Here is a 24078-nt window from a genome sequence, read left to right as displayed (position 1 = left end):
ACACCAGTCCTGGTTTCGTTGTAATTGGCACGGGTACAAAAGATGATGGTGATGCAGCAGCAGTGGCACCTGCCTGCACATGTCAGCTGAGTGTGTTCCCAAGAGTTCCACAGAGCTTGAACTCTGCTGCTGGCAGGAACTTCACAATGCCTTACTGCCTCTCCACTACTGCTGTTGAATTTGCCAGGTGAATTACTGCTGTTAGAGAAAGGCCAGTGCATTATAGTGCACATTTCTGGTTTGTGGGCATTCCCAGATTTGTTGCCACTGTTAAATCCAAAGCAAAGAGTCTTTAGTAACTGCTGTTTACTCTTGCCATTTCTAGTATTTTAGCATGTGTTAGCTAAGACACTCTTAAAAAAAACCCCACAAAACCCAAAATCAGAGTTTTTATAGGCTTAGTTGTTTTTTTACTGTGTGTTGGAATTGAGTGTGCAGAGCTCTGGCCTCTCTGGAAAACTAGAATCTGTTCTCTGTTGTTTGATCTGTCATGGGTAGTCTGCAGATGCTGTTGAAAGAACAGCAGAAATGCTTAAAACTCCTCTGAAATATTTTATGCTGAATCCATTGTTTTTTCTTCTGCTTCATTTTGCATTTTTTACCCTGAATAGCACTTGCTTTTTTAATGGCTTTCGTAGTACATTCAGCTCAACCAGTCATGGGTTTAGGATGTTTGGTTTTTTTCACTGCCTCCACTAATTGACAGCTGTTCTCAAGCTGGCTGCATTCAGGTACTGGAGTGTGACTGAACAATGCTATAGTTTAAATCTCTGATCAGGGGAATTTGTCATTAAATAGATCCAGCCCAGGAACTGATTAAAGTATAACAATTAGTGTTAATTTGCTGAATCGTGATCTCTGTACAACCTGCTGCAGACCTTTGGGGACTAGACAACTCTTTGAAGGGCTTGTCAGAAAATGTGAATTGTAAAAATACTTGGATACTGTTCCAAGGGCAAACAAAACCCGTGGTGATACTATGTTTATAGTGATTGTTAAGAGAGTAAACTGTACACCTTTTGTTGTGTTTTCCTCCCTTCCTCTGTTAAGTAGTAAAAGTAAAACTTCATGTTCTGTTGGTGGTGCAAGTGGAATTTGGAGAGGTGGACAAGAGAGAAGGGGCAGGGTTGTCATACCAGAAATGTTTCTAAGGCCAGTGTAAGCAATAGTGGGTATTATATATGTTGCACAGTGTGGCACTTTCCAGAAGTATAGGAGGGTTCAATATGTTAGCAAGACAGTTGTGATATTCAAATCAACTCTCAGTAATTCAGCTCTTATCAAAAGCTACCATATTTTAATTTGCTCCGAAAAGTTTTGTTTCAGAGGCTGGTACTTCAAATTTTATTTTTTTTTAAAGCACTAACCAAATTCTTCAAACTGTTTCTGAGAATTCAGCTAGCAAGAAAATATCTCTTTTCTGTAATAATGAATATTTTGGTAATCAGGCAAACCTTTTTAGTGCTATTTGTAATTTAGAAGGGAAACCTAAATTTGGCTGGAGAAGACCTCCCAGATTGCCTTGCTTATGTGTGGCCCATAATTTGCAGAAGTTTTAATGAGAACTGAGTGTGGGAGAAATAGAAGGTGGTGAGGGAAACCTGGGAAACAGTGAGCAGCCAAGAGTGAGGTTAGATGAGACACTGGGTGTGGAGAACAGGAATGGTGAAACTGGGGTTGCACATGTCTAGGTTGTAAACACCTGCTTGGTGAGGAAAAGGTTGTGAGATAGATGCGGTGCAGTCCTGATTTGGAGGAACTGCACTGCAGCAAAGGGGATGAGGAAGCAAATGGAGAGATCCTGGGGTGACTAAACCATGGAGTGGGAAACTAATGTGTTGGGTTTGAGTACTATTACTGGAGGTATTGGATTACTTTGTGCCCACAAGACCATGGGAACCAAGAGCGGGATTTGCTGGGGGTAAAAACAGAGAATCCTGAACAGCAGAATAGCACATTGCCAAGAAGTTTGGATAATGAGAAATTATTCTCAGGGTGGCCAGTAGCAGTTGCAGTGCAGGTGGCTGATTAGTCAAGATACTCTTGCAGAAGTCTAGTCTGGGTGCAGTGCCCATCTGCCTCGTGGTGCAGAGTTCAGGCCTTCTGCTTGTTACTTGAGAAAGCTGCCATGCAAAGCAATTAAACAGTTTGTTAGCTGGGCAGTTATTTGCAAGAATGCCTCTTATATATTTGGTTGTGATCATAATGTAGTGCACTGCTTTGAAACTGCTTCCATGGCCATTGGTTCAGCTGTGGAAAGACATGTGGGAGGACTTGCTGTGGTATCCCTGAAGGATGGAATGAGCCACATGGGGTGGGGGGAGCCACATGTGGGGCATAGTTTATGTACCCTTTTGTACAGGGCTTCGGTTGTTACCCTGTGACAAAGATCTGTGCCCAGACTTTTCTTGTAGACTACTTGCTTTGGAGAGGTAGTGGGATATAAATTGTCACAGCCTGCCTCTCCAGGGAAGTAGGATGTTACAGCAAAATAGCAGTGTGATGGTATAGCCAGTGCAGGAGGCAGTATCATGGGACAGGGTCTTTTCCTAAGCAGTTCTGGTGTATCTCTTTTTAATGTGCTCTCTCCTGGAGAAAAGCATTCAACCATCCATCCCCTTCCAGGGATTCAGTTTTTGTTTTTCCCAAAATGTGTGTCTTGGAAACAGCCTGTGAATTGCATCCTGATGGAGCTCTACAGAATTTTGTAGGCTAGGGGCTTTAATACTGTTTTCCCTGAAGTGAACCAAACTGGAAAGCACGTGCTTCCACATATCTGGAGATTTTATCTTCATGTGATTGCAAGACTTTATCATAACGGGATTGGAAACCTTGTTTTTGATATTTCTAAAATGCCTAGGGTATTACTTAATTATTTATTTTAAGGCTGGCTCCCTACTGATTAGATTATTGAAGAACTGGAATACCCTTAATAATAGGGAGTATTCTGGATACAGCTGCATATTCTAAACGTGAGCTGGCTCCTCCAAGAGCCCACTCAGATATGGATGTGGTCTGTAGCTCACTGATTGTTGAGAGCTAAGTAGTTTTGTCTGTTTATATATCACTCCTGAGCTGGAATGGACTCTCAGAGCCAAACTTGAAATGCCTTGGATGGTGCTGTAACTGGCAGACTTTATCCATCTACAGATAAATGAGAGACCACACAAAAGCTAGTTTTGTTACTCTTAGAGGTCATCTGATGCTAGCATTATTTGAAAAATGTACTGTTTGCTCCTATGTGACTTCAACTGTATGATTATACACCTTCCTTTCAAATAAATTTTCCAACATTCTCATGGCATCACATATCCTGTAAACTAATCTGAGGTGAAGAAGCTGAATTCTGCTAAACAATTTGTATTTTATTCTTTTTATCAAAAAAATTCTGAGAAGTCCCTTCTTGAGGCTTTAATTTTTGCCAGTTATGAAGAGTGTGTGACTCACAGGGGAGTTACTTAATGCTGTGTTTGTGTGATTACTTGTGACTTGTGAAATTTTAAACTTGCTTTGCCTGTCTGCATGAAGTACTTCCCTATTCCTTCTCCTTTTGTGGCTGTGTTGCCTTATTAAAGAAAGGAAAAGGCACTGATTTTATACCTGGTCACTGCTTATTAAATGAAACAGACTGAAATGCTACCATGCAGTCAAATGTCAAAATTACATTAGAGGCCGTCTAAGAAGTGTTCAAATGAAAACAGTGATTTGTATTAAGCTTTTCAGTATGTTGTAAAAAATGCAATAGATACAGAACTTAGATGTGATACAGACCTTGTATAGTCTTGGTAAATAAATTCTAATTCGATCTTCTCATCTTATTCAAAAGTCTCAACAGTTATATGAGTACCACTCATGGTTTCTGAAGTGTTTTGACATACTTAGCCCACAAGTGATAGTTTTTATTATTCTTATGGATCATTGCTTTCCAAAATGGAGCTGTGTTTGTTACTAGGATATTTTTGTCCAAAAATGGTGTGCCTCATTTCTGCAAGAATCAGGTCCTTCACCCATATACAGATATTTTGGACTGAAGATCTGTGGTCAGTGGAGTGAGGTACTGCTGTGCTCACTGTCTTGCTTTTGGATAATTGAGATAGAGCAGTGAGTGTCCTCACTCTGCCTCCATCCTTTGATTAGTGACTTCTTGGGACTATTTTCAATATAACACCCAAGTATTCAAAGGGTGTCTGTTTGTGGCGAAATGGAATGACCAAGGGACACCCACTGTGCTTCAGATGTGGTCTTGCATAATACTTGTTGCAGAAAAAATTCACATCCTTCATTCCACCCAGAAGCTTTACAAAATACCATCTGTGCATGCAATCACCTGCTCTAATTTGCTTCTGCTGTTGCAATTGGTTACAAAGCACAAAGTCACAGTACAGACTCAGTGCAAAACAGAAATAATGGAGCCTTCTGTACTGAATGAAAGAGCTGTGAATTTGGTCTTTCAGACTGTGCCTCTCTTTAATGTGTTCATACTGACTTAAATGATACACTGTCGAAAGTGAGATCTATTAAAGCTGGCTGTCATGTCTCTCTGACATGACTTTTCTATGGTTTTTCCAAACCTCATCTTCACTTACAAAATATGCAGCTCAGACTGAATTTTTTTGGAAAGAGTTCAGTTATTTTCAAAAATGAGGCTTGAAAAACCACATTATTTTGCCTGTGCAGGCATCTTCCTTCCTTTCTCCAACCCAATTTCCTGTGCTTAGTCTATGGTCTAGAAAGGTGGTGATGGCATGATGGCTATGAGATTTTGTGTTAATGATATACCTTCTTTCAATGTTTAAAATCTCCTAGAATTTAGTCTTTCCTTGGGGGATAGAGGAAAGGTCATGATTCGGCCCATGTTCAGGGAAGGCTTCTATTTGACAGTTATTCTGAAGGCTTGACTCAGTGTTGAGTAGGAAGGTGGTTAATGAAACTGCATTTTGGAGTAGTGAAAAAGTAGCTAGGTCTAAGAAGCTGCTTGAACTGTGAGAAGCTCTCTGACCCTGTCATGTAACAGCATATTTGTGGCTTCTGTGGAAGAAGAGTCAAATGTCAAGTGATGGAGAAGTGGTGGGAGTCAAGGAGCCTGCTGTTGGCAGGGAGTTAAGAAGGGACTTATGATACTGGGGAGAGACTGAGAGCCAGTGGGAGATATGGGGACAAGATAAAAAGATGAGGTAGATAATCATGAGGTAACAAAAAACAGCAGCAGAGAACATTCAGGAAGAAGTGGGAACTGGTAACTAATCAGATAGAAGAAACAGAGGAAGAAGAGAGAGAGCTTTACCTGTAAGTAAGTGGTGTGCAGCAGGAAGGTAGGAACTGGCCAAATAAACAACAAGATGAGGGGAAAGTTGGAAACTGAGCTTGAGTCACAGAGACCAAAGCAGATCAAGATCAGATTGTCTGTGATACACAGAGGGTGAAACAGAGTGGTAAGTCAAAACAAGAACTATGGGAGTACTGACACTTGGTGGTAAAGAAATCAAAGCTTTAAGTTATAAATACTAAGAAGAAACTGAAATCTGAGGACATGAAGCTCTGCGTGTGGTATGACAAAACAAAGGTGCCCAAAGAGGGAGGTTTCACTCCTGTCATCATGGTTCTGCCTCTTCTCTGCTTTTCATTGTTAGTGCTTGTTGAGCTCTTCCACAAGCCAGCTCAGCAGCAGAAGCTTGTTGGAGCACCTAGCAACTTGAATCATCTCAAAAAGAGCAAACTGCTGCAATTGGAGGCAGAGGAGAGTTAATGGGGGGAGTAGTGTGACCTTCCTCATGTGGCAGCAGTGAGTGATTGAATCTCCTGACACATGAGAACTGCATGTGTGAAGAGAAGCAGTTTGACGGAAGAGACCTGCTGCAGAGGGGAGGCAGGACTGAAGCAGTAATAGACTGGGAAGAAAAAGTCTGAGAGGGAGAAGTTGGCTGAAGAGCAAGCCTGTTAGAAATGTTCCTTCTCAGAATGCCTAGAAAGTCTCTGATTTTTTCAGTCTTTTCTTTTATTGCTGTCAGAAGAAAATGATAAAAGCCAAAGGAATGTATAGATTTATATGGCAGTAGAACATTAACATCCATTAGTAGTGGAAGAGTTTTTTTTCAGTAGGCTTAAAAGCTCTCTTCTGTTGATAGGTCTTGATATAATTTGAGCATCATAGAATGTCTCCCTTATTTAAAGGCCTAGGAAATGGTGCATATAGGAAACTAATGCTTTCTTGAAGCTGTAAAATAAAAAAATAAGAAACATAAGTACAGTCTTAATTTATTGCATTTGCAAATACACCCCATTGTCTTATTTTTTAGCCAGTGCCTCTGCTTTAGCTAGAGTAAGAAATGAACAGTATTAAATAAAGATTTCATTAATATTTTCTCATCATAATTCTGTGTCTCTTACCATGCCCTATTCAAATTCTGATCTGAGTAACTGGTAATTTCCATAAGTACTGTGAGTGATCTCCTGTAGGGAGATACTGTTGCATACATAGTCTAAATTTCACTCTGATCTGCATACAGACAGCTGAAAGATGAGAATTAAAAAAAAAAAAAATTAAAATTCCAACCCCCCCAAAAAGTGAACAAACCACCCTTCCCAAAACCCACTTAGCTGGACTCATCTATAATTATTAACTGGGCAGAATAAAACACCATGTGGAATGTGTGCTTTGTGACCATTTAGACACAAGGGGCCAAATCCAGCCAAGTGGACTTTGGAGGTGCGATATCCCATATCCATTCTGTGGAGTCTCTGAAGTTTTTCTGTCCTAGGAAGAGATTTTGCTTATGAGTTCCACTGCTGAGAATTTGTGCATTGGCTTCCTTTAGCAATTTTTGTATAAGCTTTTATTTGGCCATAATTCCCAAGCAAACAATCTACCAGCATCTGGGTGCAAATGACCTGATACAGCCTCCTCAGAGAGGAAATTGTATACCAGAAAAGCATAATCATTATTTTTTTACCTTCTTTAATTTGCAGTAGCATAATTAAAAGATGGATTTGCTTTTGCTGTATTTATTTTATTTCCCCCCTTTATTGCAACAGGCTGGGCGAGTTCTTATTTGCATCTATAAAATATGCTTTGGAAAAAAGAAAATGATCTTTGCCTTAAGGGCAGTGCTCACAAACACTCGGAGCTTCCAGGCAAATCTATCTGATGTCAAAAAAATTTAAAGCTAGCAAACTAACTTGTAGTAAATACTACCAATCAGTATGCAAGCTGCCTATGAATTTCGTAAGAGTTATTTCAACAGTTAAAATATTCAGATACTTAATATATATGTTTTATGTATCATAAAGTAGAAATGGCTAAAATGGCAGATCTCATATTAATATGGCTCAGGAGTTAGAGAACAAATTCTGCAAACACTGAGCTTAAGACCTGGTATTAATGTTACTGACAGAAGTTGGAATTCTTGTTATAAAAAATATTGCTGTTTATGATTTCAGGGTAAAGCTCTAAACAAGGTGTTCTGAAACCCATTGCTTAAAATTGTGTGGGGTTTTTTTTTTTTGGTTTTCTTCTGCTGCAGGTGTGATGGACAGGTAGCAGAAGATTTCACTTTGATATCTGGGTATCAGAATGACTGAGTGCTTCCTGCCTCCCACAAGCAGCCCCAGTGAACACCGTCGGGTAGAACACAGTGGGGGACTTGCTCGTACTCCCAGCTCTGAAGAAATCAGTCCTACAAAATTCCCTGGATTGTACCGCACCGGTGAGCCTTCACCACCTCACGACAGCTTACATGAGCCTCCAGATATAGTATCTGATGATGAAAAGGAGCATGGGAAGAAGAAAGGAAAATTTAAGAAAAAAGAAAAAAGAAGTGAGTAGACAATGTCTCTTTTTAATTCAATGCTTTCAAGTTCTCTTTCCTTTTTTCTCTCTCAAAATTGCTATGTATTCCCAGTGGGTTCTTTTAAATTTGTTTCAATGTGGAGGAAGTTCATTTTCTACAAACAGACTTTGTGCAGCACCTGTTTCTCTTGCAAAAAATTCCACACCTTATTTTTTTTTTCTTTTGTTGTGCAATACAGGTGCCAAGGATGTGCCCAGAATTTCTAATAGATGTATTTATCCAAAACCTTTCATGATGCATTGGTAAATCCTGGCATGGGGTGGTTCTTCACGTTCTAAGTGGTGATTTTCAAATGTGTTTCCAAATACTTCAATTTTTAATCATAGCTGAGGTGCTAGCTAGAATAAAATGGTATGTCTGATCTGAATTGTACATTTGTGCATTTGGAAGAACCAGTTTCAACAACTGTAGCACTTTTCCCATGTGTCTCCCTTATTCAGTGTTTGCCTTGTTCAGTGTACCATCCCAAGTTTTCATGTGCACACTGCACCATAATTCAAGCAGTCATAAAATCTCTGTCTTTTTTTTCCTCTAGCTTCTCAGTTTAGTCTGATCATGCAGTTTCCTCCAGCAGTGCCAAAGTATTATTGCAGAGATCAAAAATGTGGAAACCAACACTGAGATCTGAATTTCCCAGAACTCACTGAGCAAAGGTTAGAAGAAGGTAAAGCTTTGACTATAGAATCCTTTGTCAGTGTATCAGTATCCAGAGTGGAAATTTCTTAAATGCTTACCCCTCCTCCAAAACAACACAACTATTACTTCCCACCTTTAGATTTGTGCAGAAAATTTTTGAAATGTTAAATAGTTTTTATTCAAGAAAGTTTTTCTACATATTCTGAAAGAGCAAAGCACTTGGAAATACTAAGCTGATACTGAGCACTCTCAGTACCAGAACAACCCTTCCTGTCCACGTCTCTGGAACCTAAATATCACAGCCCAAGTGCTAGTACTTTGTAAGTGATGTTTGTTTTAGCAAAATTTCAAAATGTCTGTATCTCCGATGCCAGTGTATCCTGCTGCTTCTTACATGTGGAATTTAGAAGATCAGAAACAGTGAGACAGCACACAGCATTCTGTTAGAATTAATATGGTGACTATTTGTAATATGCATGCACATATTTAAATAATCACTCCTTAAGAATCTGCTGTCACTGCACTGCTTTTAATCAAACCAGTTTCCTGGAATGCAGGAATTGTTTCTACCACAGTTAAGAAGGACTATGGCTATTTTAACTAAAAACTGTGTGCCTTAAGAATACTGTAACTCAAAAACACATCCTCAAGTTAAAACCAACAGTTGAAATTCCTACAGGTTTTAAGAAAAGTGATTCCTTAGTGATTTTCTCTAATGTAAACAGTATTGACTTAATACAGATGACTGGATTGGCAATGAAAATTTGGTGTTGATTGGATAGGTCTAAATTCAGGCTATCAGTAGTTGCTTTTTTACTGTCCAGCTTTCTGTTAGAGCTCTGCATTGCACACCTCTAAATCTGGAATTGGTAGATGCCAATATTTTGCATCTTGTGGATTTCTTTGGAATTCAGGATGTCTTGTGGTGATAGTGTAGCTGAAGGCTGTTGTTTAGAAGGAAAAATGCTACTTCAGCAAATCCACACAGGTCTGTGCATATTGGCACTGCAACTGTTTTTTTCCACAAGAGACTGCAACACATTTTATAGCTGATGTAAAGCAATTTCTGTTACTTAAAAGAAACTTTAAAGGTATGAAAAAACCCTCAAAGAACGCAAAAATGCAAAACTTAGGAAGAACAAAATCATCTTTTGCAGCACTAATGTAAAGGGCATTCAGCATTTCTTGGCCCTAATACACGTCTGTCATATAATTGCCAGTCAGATAGAAGAGTAAGTTACATACCAAGCTTTCAGTACATCTCATACACTCCAAAAATATTCAATATTGTAAATATACCCTCAACAGACATTTTACCTGTCTAAATTACAAGTGTTCTGCACAGTTGCTTATCATGGTAGATTTTAAGAGTTTTCCTTCCAGATTTGGCCTTTGTTATTCCTCCCATCCTTTTGATTCTTCATTTTATTTCACCTTTTCAATTCTGTTGTATGTCTTCAGATTGTTTCTTTTCATTTTTTCTGGCTACCTGCTTTGGTTTTGAACAGGACACAACCTGCCATTATCATGCAGTTTGGGGTATAAACAAATACAACTGAACACGTCAGTGAAAAAGAGACAAGTTAACATTACATTATGACAGAGAGAGTGTTTGTTGAACTTGCAATATTAGTGAATTAAGGACAAGGTCGTTCTAGCACCTGAAACTGTATCTAAGTTTAATCCCACAAAAATCTTGAGCTATTTTGATAATACTCTAAATGTAAACTTCAGAAATGCTTGAAGAGCGGCAGGGAAGGGAAGGTTAAATATCCCAAAGTTACTCAGTTTAGTTTTTCAGGTAAATCATTTTTGGAAGAGTAATGTACTCTTAGCTTCATTATTATCACTTATATCAGAAAAGCATTTTTGTATGCTAGTGAAATATCCTTTTCCATATTTTTGTATATAGATATAGTTATTTAATGATTTGGTTTTTTTTCATCTTAGTGTCAGTAACCTAACAATACACAGCAATTATTCTGGGGGCAAAGTGCTAAAAATGTTTTGGAGCTAATAGAAAATTTAATGGAATATTGGGGATTTTTTGTGGAATATCAGCTACTGAAAAAATGTTTCAGCCACTAATTTTTATTCTCCCCTCTGTTATGATAGACTGGATGTTGGTTGGCTGTAGAGCGAGTTAGATTTAAAGGAATTTTCTTTTTACTGGCATAGTTGTAAATCATACCTGTTCCCTGACTCAAACAGAACTTGTCCTGTGACAGCAGGAGACCAAATATGGATCTGTGTTAAGCAGTCATGGATTATTTGAGACAGCAACAGCTGTAATTGATTTTTGAAAATGTTTAACCACCTGTCACTAATCACGTGTTGATAAAGCCGTAAATGCAGTTCCTTGCAGAAGAAAAATGTTATGATAAAATACTTCTGAAGAGGCTCTTCTACACATTAGAATTTCTGTAGATAAAGAGTCTGTATGTAGTAGATCTTACTCTGCTTATTCATTTTACTTCTGATATTGATGCTGGTGAGCAGGATGGGTTCAATATGCAGCTAGAAATTTTTGTTTACAAGAATCTTGATTTTCTTTGTACAATTCTCAAGAAAATGGAGAATTGTTGAATGGTACTAAACCATCACGTGAAAGGTTAGTGGGATCATTGATATGCACTCTTAGAAAATTTCAGGAAATATTTTTGAAGACCAGATCCTTAATGTGTTGGACAGAGGGTCCTGTATATTCCTTTGGAATGTAGATGAGGACTGAAGCCAAACCACTGCTATTGCAAACAAAACATTGTTTTTACTGTCTGGTGTGTGGAGAAGCTCTGAATACAGTTTTCAGATCTACAGACTAAGAAGTTATTAGAATTTTCTACACCTGATAAAGATTAGAGGCTCTTCATATCAGGGTTTATCTTTGGGATAAATAGGGTGTGCTGCTACATCCTGTTCTGCTGACAAATCACTGTGTATCTCTATGTACCACTGTGTGTTTATCTAGCAAAGCACCATTTGCAGATAATTTAAAAGTCTGCCTTTCAAAGCCAGTGATTATTTTAAATCAAAATAAAGTAAGAGAGATTTCTTATTTCAGCTTCATTTGCTCTGCTGGCATGGTGCTGCAGAGTAATCTAAATACAGAATTTGTTTGGGAGTGCTGTGCTGACATTAGTGAATTAAGTTAATATTAAAGACAAATGATCTAATTGAAAGTTGGATAGTGAGTGTTAGTAGTGTCTGTAAGGTGGAAGTTGATGTTGATAATAAAAATGCATCTTGTGGGCAAGGAGAGGAAATAGAAGCCATCTATCCAAGCTCATTGTGCATTTGTGTGTCTTAGTTTTACTTAGAAATGCTGTACAATCTGATGACAATCCCTCTGACAAACTGACATCAGGTAACTAATGCTTGCACTGCACTTCAGTCATATTTGACCTACTAATTCTTTCATATGTAAAAGCCATCCATGTTTGCTTTCAATTAATTAATTACAGATGCTGCGGATTTCCCTGGGGAGCCAAATCAGCTGTAGAGTTACAAATTACTTAAAAACCCATCAGAGACCCGATGGACAAAATGTCTCTTGCAGTAGGTTTGACAAGTGGTAGTTCTGAATAATGCCACCCTTGGAGTTAATAATAAATACTACAGCATGGCTTTAGAGCTTTGTTGTGAGAACACAGAAGTATTCCCAAGTATGCAGACTGATAGAGTCAGTGGACTTGCTGCATGATAAAGATTGTAAGCCTGTAAAGTACATTTCTCCAGAGTAACACTGGAATATTATTATTATTTTTATGAGGGTTTTTTATAATTCTCGGTAAGATAAAGAAATTTCAAGCGTTACATTACATGAAATGTAACTTGAAGCATTACATTTAAAATAACTGCAATGAAGGCATGTTTATGGAAGGAAGGTCTAACAAAAGGAACTGGCAGATTATACTGTATCATTATGCTGGTGAAGTTGGAGTATTTATTACATTAGCACTGTTCTCATATAGACGGAGAAAAATGTCAGTGGCATAGAGTGATAGGAAAATGGGGACTATTACTACTGGAAGTCTTGAGGAAACAGTGGACAGAAATACCAGTTTACTATACCCTAAGTAATAATCTTTCCATATTTAAAATTACCTGATTTTTGAAGCACTGATTTTTCAAGCACTTTTGGTAGTTTTTCTTCTGTATAAATGTAACTTGTTTATATTTCAATATATTGTATCACTGTTGAAAGGGATACAGCAATTTTATTACCAAAAATATAGTAAAGAAAATCGGGCTATTCTTGAGAGAAATGCAGATATTCTCTTGGTATGGGTGGGATATTCTGTGTGAATCTGTATTAGTATATGCTTCTAAACTTTGTTGACTTATGTTACTGAGACAAATTTTAAAAGGCTGGGTTTGTATTTAACTTGCTTCTTCATGTCTTGTGAATTCAAGAAATACCAGTTTCGGTAATGTTCTCTTGCTGGTGTTACATTACCACAGATCTAGGGAGGCACTGGGGCTTGTGTTGCAGCGTGGAGTGTTGGGACATGTGAGCAGTGCTCTGTTGGTGGCATCAACCTCCCAGTCTGTGTTCCAGTGCTGACACTTCCTGGTGTGCATGTGGGAACCCCACACTGTTTGGCTAGGAGCTGTCCCAGCTATCCAGGAGGAAAGACTGAGGGCAGATTGTTCCAGGCTCTCTCTGGGGGACATCTGGCTCTCTGAAAGTTACATCTCTGTAGTTCATCTTGAACCTTGGTGCCAGGCCTGTCTCATTCTCATAAAACACAGTGAAGATGTGTGCTCCTGCTTTGTCCTGTAGCTGGTGGATCTGTAGTTGCTTCTGTACCAGAGTAAGATTTGAAACCTTGCCCATTTCTGGGTTTAGTTTACAAAACCCAGTAAATGACATAGCCAGTAAGCAGGGAGGAGAAGACCTGGCTGCTGATTGGCCTTCAGTTAACGTTTGCATTTTTATGTTAAAATCCACTTGGACAGGAACAGTTCTAAAGTATTTTTCAGTCTTCTAGGAAAGTGTGTGTTTGGTAGTCCTAGGGAAGTCCTAGGGAAGAGTATCTGCTGCAAAGACTGAGCTGATTCAACAATTGTAATTATTTTATGGTTGTTCTGTGTTTTAATACATTTCTTATATTTGTTTGACAATTACAAGCTATCTTCTACAGAGCAGTCAAGGAGGCTTCAAAAAATAGATGGTTCTTTTATGTGCTAAAACAATGCTGAGAAACTCTGCAGTCTGGTATAGTTCAGAATTGGAAGAAGGAAAGACTAAATGCCCCCTGGTTCTTCTGCAGATATTCCACTTGGAAAAAATTATAGTCTATAGTATCGTTCGTGATATGCTCACATATTATCAAGAGGGTAATTTTCCTCTACACAAAACTATTCAGGCAGCAAGAGCACTTGGCTGTCAGTGCTGCCTCACTCAAGCAGAGGCTCTGCCTGTAGGTAGTGGAAGACCCTCAAGGGGCTCTTAATGGGGGTTTGCTGCCCACTACTTGGAGGACCTGGCTGGTGCAGATGGCGTGTCAAATGTCACCTTTGTTGACCAGGTTTCAGGCTTACTTTTCTTATATGAGGTACTGTGTATGTAAAACTAGAATTAGTGGCCTTGAAAGTTGTGTTGGATTGCATGTTGCTGGGTTTGTTTGTGGGTTTTTTTTCTGTTGTTGTTGGTGTGTTTGTTGGGGTTTTTTTGTAATCCACCTTTAAAGACTTCTGTGTTCTTGCCTGAAGGTGAGGCAGGGCCAGCTGCAGAGGCGTAGTGACTTAAAAGTGCCTGGTGCATGTTTTAGACGGCACTTGAACGTTTGCTGCTGGAATGGTGTGCTCAGCCCAGGGACTTGTTTGAATCTCCCATGTGCTTTTTAAGGCAAATCCGCACTTTCACGGGCAGGTATTGTTCTAGTGTTACTGGAATTGTGTTATTCATCTAGTGAAAAGTAAGTGCTAGTGTGTTTTTGGTTTATGCTTAGGGTGGGTTTTTTGTATTTTATTTGAGGCTGAAACTTTATTAACTTCATACTTGTCTTTAAATTCATAATATTCTGGAAAAAGATTGAGGCTTTAAGTGGCTGGAGTTCAGTTTGTTGTTAATTGAAATTTGTTAGACTTCTGTGTATGCAGCAGATGATCCTTAACAGCAACTCTTATACTGTTGATTACAGGAACATAGAGAAGTTGCCAGACAGTTGTTTTTATTTTGCATTTCCTTGACTATTAGATGGGAATCTAGCCCATAAGATGGACATAGCCATTATGAGTAAGTATATAAAATATTCATTGATCGTTCAGGAGCTCTGTGGCTTATCTTTGATGTAATTATGCAACTTGATTTAATCCTTGTCTACTCAAGTGTGTAACAACTAAAGAAAACCTTCTGAGGAGTCAGACGGGCACTGTTTTTTAATTCATGTTGCTTCTTCCCTCTTCTCCTTACATGCAACTTCTTGTTGTTGCTGTCTGGAAAGTAAAGAGACTCACAGCTGTCCCCTTCCCTTCTCCTGCTTTGCCCAACAGCGGAAGGTTATGCTGCGTTTCAAGAGGACAGTTCCGGTGATGAAGCTGAAAGTCCTTCCAAGTTGAAGCGGTCCAAGGGAATACATGTCTTCAAGAAACCCAGCTTTTCCAAAAAGAAGGAGAAAGATTTTAAAATAAAAGAGAAACCCAAAGATGAAAAACATAAGGAAGAAAAACATAAGGAAGACAAACACAAAGAGAAAAAGTCAAAAGACTTAACTGCAGCAGATGTTGTAAAACAGTGGAAAGAGAAGAAGAAAAAGAAAAAGCCAATTCAAGAGACAGAGATACCTCAAGTGGATGTTCCAAGTCACAGACCCGTGTTTGGCATTCCTTTGTCTGACGCAGTAGACAGGACCATGATGTATGATGGCATCCGCCTGCCAGCAGTTTTCCGTGAATGTATAGATTACGTAGAGAAGTATGGCATGAAATGTGAAGGCATCTACAGAGTTTCAGGTACTCTGGGCACACTGACATGCAGGTTCCTAAGGTCTTTACTTGCAATTTTCTTATTATTTTATCACTTCAAACATCTAGGTACATTGTTTATAGCTCCATTAATTATCCAGAAGGTAATCATGTAGCCAAAGTTAAGCAAACTTGTAGGTCTGAAGTACCAGAAAAAATTGGTAATGTGGTGGTACTACTTAATGGCAGTAAAAACACACCTATTTTGGCCTTTTGTCATGGGATGGTAGCAGTCAATAAAACATGTTAGTATGGCCAACTTGTATTCTTTTTCTTCTGCTTTAGAAATACAATGGTAGCTGACTGCAAAAGCGAAGATGAGCTATAACCATTTTATTGCTTATGCTTCCCACTAAGTTGCTTTTCCCAGTTACTCCCATTGTATATTTTTTCTTGAAAACTCATTTTCTTTCAGCAAATTTGCTAATAAGCAGAAAATACAAGTTTCACTAAGGTTAGCAACAGCAGCTAATTAACTGTGGTAGTTGTGTAACACCAGCTTACATAAGTGAAACCTCAGTTTTAGTCATGTTAGACAAAACAGTCCCTTTATTTGTGAGCTGCACCAGAAATGCAGCTCCTGTAAGTACTTCTGTGGGTACATTGGAGGGGACAAGAGCAAGCAAGGAAAGGAATTTCAGAAAAAGCATTTTGAATCAAGTTGCCCAGCACAGTAAACCAGTAATGAAATTATTTTAAGGGCTTCATTAGCTGTCTTCATGCTGTCCATCTGCATGGTGTTTGGTAGGCATGCAGAAATACTGCAGCACCTTAAGCAGTTGCTTAGTCCTGCCTAGTGACACATTTTGGTTGCTTGTTTTTTTATACATGATGTGTTGGGAGTTTTCACAGGTGTGTTTTCCTTAATTTCTGCTTTGTCCTTTGTACATGGTCTCCAGTGCAACAGCTCCCTCTTGTGCGTTTGTGCATGTAGGATTGTTTAAATTGAGAGCTCAGAGAGAGCCTTGCTGTGCCTTAGTGGCCTGCAGCTGTTGTGATGGCTCATTTTAGCCATGAAACTGAGCATGTTTTCCTGGCATTTTCCAGGGGCTGAGTTGTGCTCATTGAGTATGGGCCAAGCCAGGGCTGTGCACCAAGTTGATGTAACCTGAGTGGGTGTTTGAGCTGCAAGAATGAAATTTCCCCAAGCTTAGGAAGATTGGAATGTCACTGAGTTTATACAAACACCTTGTAGAAAATCTTGGCTGGGTTGAATAATTGTGAACACACTTTTAATCATGTGGTGCCTCAAATCAAGGATCCTATGTGAGATTCCTCTGCTGAGGAGGGCCAGCTGGAAAACTGGAAACTAAGTGTGGAGTTTGTTTTGACAAAGGAAAGCTATTATAGGTAGAGCTTGTTGCACAGCATCTGAACTAAAAACATATTTGCTGCCTGGGGTAGGGATGGATAATTGAACAGCCAGAAAGAAACGTAATGCAAATACACAATTGATTTTGAGTTCCCCAGCCTTTCTTCACCCTATTTTATGTTCTTTGATGAGTGGGAATGCTGGCACCAGTTCTGATTCAGAGCTCTGTCAGTGCTTTGGTTTTGCTTCATAGAAGTAGTCAGTGCTTTTAGAACCATTGACCATGTAATTTTGAGTCATGATTTTCATTTTGTTGCATGTGGATAATTTCTAAAAGGTGTTTCTTAATTACCCTAAATTGTAAGGAGAGGTGAAATAAATGCATCTCCAAAAAAAAAAAGTGTAACTATTAGACATTTACAGTCAAAATTTCTCTTAATTCTCTAACTATTTTAAGGAATAAAATCAAAAGTTGACGAGCTGAAGGCAGCCTATGATCGTGAAGAATCTCCAAACCTGGAAGAATATGAGCCCAATACAGTCGCCAGCTTGCTCAAACAGTACCTACGGGAACTGCCCGAAAATCTGCTTACCAAAGAGCTCATGCCCCGCTTTGAAGATGCTTGTGGAAAGAGCACAGAAGCTGAGAAAGTTCAGGAGTGCCAGAGGCTGCTCAAAGAGCTGCCAGAGTGTAACCATCTCCTGATTTCTTGGCTGATTGTGCATATGGACCATGTTATTGCAAAGGAACTGGAAACTAAAATGAACATCCAGAATATTTCTATAGTGCTCAGCCCTACTGTCCAGGTATGTGCACCACACAGCAAGGCTTAGAGCAGAACTGCCGCCCAAGAAAGATTTCTTTGTAGGAATTCTTTTGCAGGTGGGAATTGGATATTGTCTGATACAGTTTAGCTAAATCACAGCTCCTCTTTATGCCTCAGGAACCTGAAGTGCTGGGAAGGGGGGAACAAAAGACTTTCTGCATGTGGGCTTGCATACTGTAGGTCTGATATTTGGGTTATTATCAAAGTATTAAAAAGACTGCTGTCTTTCACTTTTGTCATGGGAAGTCATTTATTGTTGATTTTGTTCAGTAATTCATACAGATACACAATTTCTGGTTTGATTCAGTGATAGTTTAGTTAAGATATTGCTGCTTAATTTTAATATCAAACTAATGAACCCTGTCTTGCACATAAATCTTCCTGGTGCAGTCATAACTTAGGTAAAATGGCTTTGTTCTCTGCAGCCAAATGGCTGGGGAATAACAACTGACTTGGTTTTCCAGTTCCATTTTGTGGTTTCTGGGTTGCTTGATTTCTTAATAGACATCTTGGAAATATTTAATTAAACACAGCTCAGAATTAGTCCTGTGCATGATGAAAATGTGGCATTATTGAGTGTGGATCTTCTAGAGAAAATCCCACAAGTTAGGAAAGCCTGACTTTATAATTAAGAGTCTAGGTGAAGGCCCAGTAGCAGAAGGGCCAGCTGTTATTCCTGGCTTTTTTGCTATGCCAGACACCTCTCTAGCTAGGAAAAGAAGTAACAATTAGGGTAAAACAATGCAGGCCCAATCATGTTTTCTTGGTAACTAGATCTTAGTAATTGAAGTGCAGGTAGTGACAGACCTCTAATATTTGTTTCAGGATAATTTTTTAAATGTTAATGGAAGATAAAGTATCAAAATAAATATACTTGCTTCTGTGTCAGGTTAAAAAAAGGAATATAGTGAAAGATGCTTTCATACCTCTTTTTCCTACTATATTAAGTCATCTGGGAGAGAAGCTGTAGAGAATACTTAAAGATTGGGGGAAGAAAGAGAAGGTGTAGCCAGCCATCAGGTATAATACAGTAGTGTTGATGTTCCCTCTTATTAACTATCTTTACGTGAGTACAAAGAGATTTAATGCATTTCTGTGTCTACCAGCGATGGAAATAATTCTGCTAGGTTAAGAGATGTGAAGATGCTGAGTTTAGTATGAAAATGCCTCAGATGCACAGGTAAGAGAAACAGTGAAGTGATCCCTTGAGGCCAGCACCGCATTGTTGAAAGTAAAGATAATTTTCAATCCAGATTTTAATCTCAATACAAACTGACATGACTGTGGCTCACAGAAAGGTTTACTAAAGGCTGCTGTTTCTGGAGGACGTTGTGCTTTGCAGATAAAGATGATGTGAATATATAATTTTAACCAATATCCTCTCTGTCCATCCTTTGCAGATCAGCAACCGTGTCCTGTATGTGTTTTTTACACATGTTCAAGAGTTCTTTGGAAATGTGACCCTCAAGCAGGTGACAAAACCTCTTCGCTGGTCAAATATGGCAACAATGCCAGCACTTCCAGAAACACAAGAGAGCATAAAAGAAGAAATCAGGCGACAGGTTGGCAATTACTTGAGTGTTTTTCTGTTTATCTTTGCCCTGGCTTTTATACATTCGGTAGAAAATTCTCCTAAATTTGTAACATGCACTTTAAGTCGATCACAATTATCCTGTTGGTGAGACCACTGGGAAGAGCTTGATGATTTCCTTTCCTTTTTCATGTGTGGAAAGTTGTTATGGTCTTGTGATGCTCATAGCTGTGTCATCCGTGGAGTGCATTGCTCTGTAGAGCAATACGTTTGTTGTGGGAGGAAGGTCAGGAGAGCCCATTAGGGAGGGGGTTTCTTTAGTACTGCTCTTCAGCTGGCTCTGGATCCATGCTGGGTGTGTGTTAACACTTGCTCATGGACATGTCAAGGTTTGAAAACCAGAACTCCCAGCCTATTGCTACAAAGCAAGAAAGAGCTTCCTTTTCAATCTACCCTGGTACAATATATTTAAAGACAATTTCTTTGGCAATCTTTCTAGGAGTTCCTTCTGAACTGTTTACACAGAGACTTGCAGGCAGGGATAAAAGACTTATCCAAAGAAGAGAGACTCTGGGAGGTGCAGAGAATCTTAACAGCTCTTAAGAGGAAACTAAGAGAAGCTAAGAGACAGGTGGGTAACTTTCCTGTTTATTGGCCAGACAGCTAAATCATGGATTCTAATCCATAACAGTGCAGAGGCACCCAGTTGGATCAAAGCACCTTTCAATCTTTTTGCTGCAAATTTTCTCATTTTAACTTTACATGCCTGATGAGCAATTGTGTTTTCTGCTTAGCTGGCTCTCCCTAGGGACAGGGAGATCTTCACACCTGTTCACAAAAAAATGTGTGTGTGATGAAAACCTTAGTGTCTGCTAGGGCACATGCTTGTTACAAGCTTAAAAATCAAGTCCTAGAGTACCAAGAGGAATTACTGGAAGACTTGAGGTTAACAAATCTGAGAAGTGTTTTTTAAACTATTTTATGTCCCACAGATGGGACAGACCATGCTCAAAATTTGGAAGACAAGTATGATGGTGGTTCTAAATTTGGAAAATAATGCATTCAAAAAAATCTTTTTTTAGAGTAAATACAGTGACCAGGGAAGCTGTCCTTTTAAATGTTGTTTCCTTTCTCTGGCAGGAGTGTGAAACAAAGATTGCACAAGAAATTGCTAGCCTTTCAAAGGAGGATGTCTCCAAAGAAGAAATGAATGAGAATGAAGAAGTTATAAATATTCTGCTTGCACAGGTAGCTGGCAGGCACTTACCTGTTTGCCTGGTAATGGTATTTTATATTTCAGATCTATTAAACATTCCTTTGTCCCTTCTGATGCAGAGGATACTTTGCAGGCTCAGGGGGATCTCTATGTCCCTTAAAACCACAAGGCTTTGTTTTAATGGCCAATGAAGCAGGGAAGGAATGCTGACAGCAAGAGTGAGCCCAGAGCTGAGGAGACTCTTGTTAACAGCAGAAAGAAAACACTATGAAAGAAAAAAAGTGGCCTTTGTTGTTCATGTACATAGAAAGCACCACTTCTCAATGTAGCCAGGTTCAGTACTGTTAAAGGCTTTCCTGCTGATCAAGGAAAATAAGGCAACTGTTTTGGCTTTTTTGCCTTCTGTTGCTTCCCCCAGTAGCTTTGAAAAGGAATATAAGGAGGAAAGTACAGAGGGGAGAAGATCAGACATGTAATTCAGTTTTTCTAGTTATTTTACTGGCTGGCCAGAGCTTTCCCCTGTGATTTAAGGAAAGGCAGCCAAACGTGCCAGGATTTGGTGTGTCATCTCCACAGCTATTCAGTATGGTGATTATCTTGAGGACTTGGAACAGACATTGTTGGGTTGGAACTTTTTCTTTGCTTTGAGGTCTTGATGGATCAAAGTTCAAAGCAGACATGCTAACCACTGCCACTGAAAGTATTTCAGAGAACAGCATCCTCTCATGCTTATTGTATGTTCCTGTAGGAAATAAAGTCAAGGCTCTAAGTGAACTAACTGATCATTGCAGGAGAACGAGATTTTAACAGAACAAGAAGAGCTGCTGGCCATGGAGCAGTTTCTGCGGAGACAGATTGCCTCCGAGAAGGAAGAAATAGATCGGCTCCGAGCAGAAATAGCTGAAATACAAAGGTAAAGGAGACAGCTCACAGCAGAGCCCAGCCAGGACAGCACGCTGTGTTTAAAAGTACATAAAAGCTTTGCTGAAAGAATGCTCTAAACCACACTTAAAAGCTCACCCAGTGAACATCACAGTTGAAAGCCACTTGTTTTTATTGAAGTCTTGACAAATTTGAATCTTGCAGGATATTGTTTTAACAATGGAATTATGATCTAAAGGAAACTTGACCCTGTGCAATAAAAAAAGTCCCCCTATGAAATCACTGCTTTATTAAATTAAGCTTTGAAAGGGAAGTCTAAATTTGCTCTTTCAACCATTGGCAGATGATTGAGGGGATGAAAGTTAAATATCTTATGTTGCCACAGTTCTGGCAGACTTGAGGAAATGTTTAAAGTGGAATTTGCCCTTGGTCTTTCAGTCGCCAGCAGCACGGCCGCAGTGAAACCGAGGAATACTCTTCCGAGAGTGAAAGTGAGAGTGAAGATGAGGAGGAGCTGCAGGTCATCCTGGAAGATCTGCAGAGACAGAACGAGGAACTGGAGGTAGCATTTGGTTCTTAGCATTCACTAGTTCTCTCCTGTGGTGGTGATGTGATTGCACAGGTGCAAACTGGTTGTGTGCATCAGTTTTGCCCAGGCTTGTGACCCACACACAGCTTTTAAATCACTGCGGTACGCGAGTCCCTGTTGCTGCCTGGGCCAGCAGTGCTAAACACTCTTGAGCTACAGCACTGCTGTGTCAGAGGAACATACTGTCATTCCCTGACATTTGTTTCCCTTCTTTAAAAGATCAAGAACAATCACCTGAACCAAGCGATTCACGAGGAGCGTGAGGCCATCATCGAGCTGCGGGTGCAGCTCCGCCTGCTGCAGCGCGCAAAATCCGAGCAGCAGGGGCAGGAGGAAGAGGAGGGGGAAAAGCGCGGGGGCGTTTCTCAGCAGCAGAGAGACACTGTCCTGGAGACAAAAGCAGCCAAAGAGCAGCCAAAAGCAAGCAAGGAGCAGCAAGTCAAGCCATCGCCAAGTAAAGACAGGAAAGAAACTCCAATTTGATCCAGCTCCTTGGCTATGCATAAAATCAACTGAACTGTGCAAATTACTGTAATTTGAGTCAAACTGCACAAATTATTGGTGGCTGTGTACATTCTGTAAAGAAACTTTTCTTTTAAGCCCTGGAGACTTTTGTCTCTTAATACTTGTGGCTTCTACTCATCAAACTCAGGTGAGTTTGGAGAGGCCAGAAGAGTTTTCCAGTTAGTATCAGATTATTTCAAGACTGGTTTCCTTCAGGTGATTCAAAATAATTCAGTAACAGTTTTATTTCAAACCAAAATCATTATTTACATTCACTGGAGCAGAATTGGAAGATCTCCTTTTCAGTAAACAAACAAAATCCACCCACACACTTAGTAATGATTTGCCTTGTGGATCTGTTCATCCTCATTCACCATTATTTCTGCTTATTAACCTAGTCACTTCTTGCTTGTGCCTTTGATACCTTTCTGATGCAGATTATATACAAGGGAGCTTTAAATTTATTCTGGGTTGGCTGAAACAGTGGGAGACTGTGGGGTATCGTGTTTACCTAACATGCCCTTAAGCTTCATTTCTGTTCTGAGATGTACTGAGTAAGTGTAAAAACTTGAGAGATGTTATTTATGTCCCCGTATGATGGAAATGTCCATGTCCTTTAGCGGTGTAGGTAACTCACTGGCTCATCATTAATCACCCTCATCACACCTGTCTGAGACAGGCCCTGTTCACACTGCTGCCAAGTAGCCAAGCGCTTTGTCTTCATCCATTTTAAATGTTTTCATCTCTTGGAAAAAGCCACTGCTTGTAGGCAGGGATGGGAGTGGTTATGTCTTTAGGACGTATCTGCCTGACCAAGCAATACAGCATTTCCCCTGCACAAATGCCAGTCACTTGTGATTCCAAATGAGCCCGAAGAGCGACGCCAACAGGAGGCACCGGGGGCTCAGCAATAGCCTCTTTTTGCTGGTGTTTAACAAACCAACCAGCGCTACCTGGGACTTGGTTTTGGTTTGGCTGTTTTTAATGCTTCTACCCTTTAAAATCCTCCACTCACACTGGCATTTAAGGGCCCTTTAATGTTTCAGATACGCTTATTGGACTCAGCCCTCAATCCATATATAGACAGAAACTCCACAGAGTGCATATAGGCTATCTTATTTTTTAATCTGGATATTTATTTTCAGCACCTGTTGGATGTGGTTGTATTCTTTATCTATTGCACTGTTGTGAATCATTGGCCATGATTTGATTTTTGTACAAATAATGCTTTGATATGTTATAGAAAAAAACAGCATAGTATTTTTTTAAAATTTGGAAAAAAGTTTATAAACACAGAAAATGTGATCAGATTACAAATGTAAACTAAAGCATTCTCCCTTGCCTTCGTTACATACATTTTATATTTGCTGGCAATATTTAAACTTTTTGTTTGTTTGTTTAATTCACACTAATTCCTATTGAATTGTCATGAATTTTTCTAATGTTCTTCAGACAAATCTCTTAATATTGGTTAACTTTTATTTTGTTAGGATTGTATTTATCAAGCAAATAAATTCAACGGCCATTTGAAAGTAGTTTCTCCTTCATCTACTTCATAATGCAGATCACAGTTACTCTTCTTGGGTTGGTGCCTGCAGCTGAGAAGTTTCTATGAAAAATTACTCAAAGTAAGGTCTGAAACAGAGGTAGAGTTGCTGCCCCTGCAGCAGCACAGCTCCTGTAAGCAGAAACTTGGTGTCATACCACCTGAGAGATGTTTGAATTGTTCTGTGCCTCAGCACAGGTGAGGCTGGGGCTGGGCACC

General features: G+C 39.4%; 1 protein-coding gene across 5 annotated transcripts in view; it reads left to right on the top strand.

Moving 5' to 3' along the window:
* Positions 1-23845, top strand: part of RALBP1 (ralA binding protein 1) — a 35179-nt gene extending 11334 nt beyond the window's left edge. For 3 of the 5 annotated variants that reach the window (XM_053979516.1, XM_053979526.1, XM_053979507.1), the window contains exons 2-10: positions 7521-7814; positions 14982-15440; positions 17222-17571; positions 18992-19153; positions 19622-19753; positions 20263-20400; positions 21130-21251; positions 21659-21782; positions 22029-23845. In XM_053979516.1, coding sequence (XP_053835491.1) covers positions 7571-7814; positions 14982-15440; positions 17222-17571; positions 18992-19153; positions 19622-19753; positions 20263-20400; positions 21130-21251; positions 21659-21782; positions 22029-22292 — 1995 coding nt within the window. In that variant the 5' untranslated portion in view covers positions 7521-7570 and the 3' untranslated portion in view covers positions 22293-23845. Of the gene's footprint in view, positions 1-7520; positions 7815-8382; positions 8512-14629; positions 14725-14981; positions 15441-17221; positions 17572-18991; positions 19154-19621; positions 19754-20262; positions 20401-21129; positions 21252-21658; positions 21783-22028 lie in introns of those variants that run through there. The other 2 variants (XM_053979544.1, XM_053979536.1) reach the window with 2 other exon arrangements.
* Positions 23846-24078: the final 233 nt, after the last annotated feature.

Source organism: Vidua macroura, chromosome 1, assembly GCF_024509145.1.
Source record: "Vidua macroura isolate BioBank_ID:100142 chromosome 1, ASM2450914v1, whole genome shotgun sequence".
Lineage (NCBI taxonomy): Eukaryota > Metazoa > Chordata > Aves > Passeriformes > Viduidae > Vidua > Vidua macroura.
Note: the sequence above shows the minus strand (reverse complement) of the source record. Positions and strands in the feature narration are given on the sequence as shown.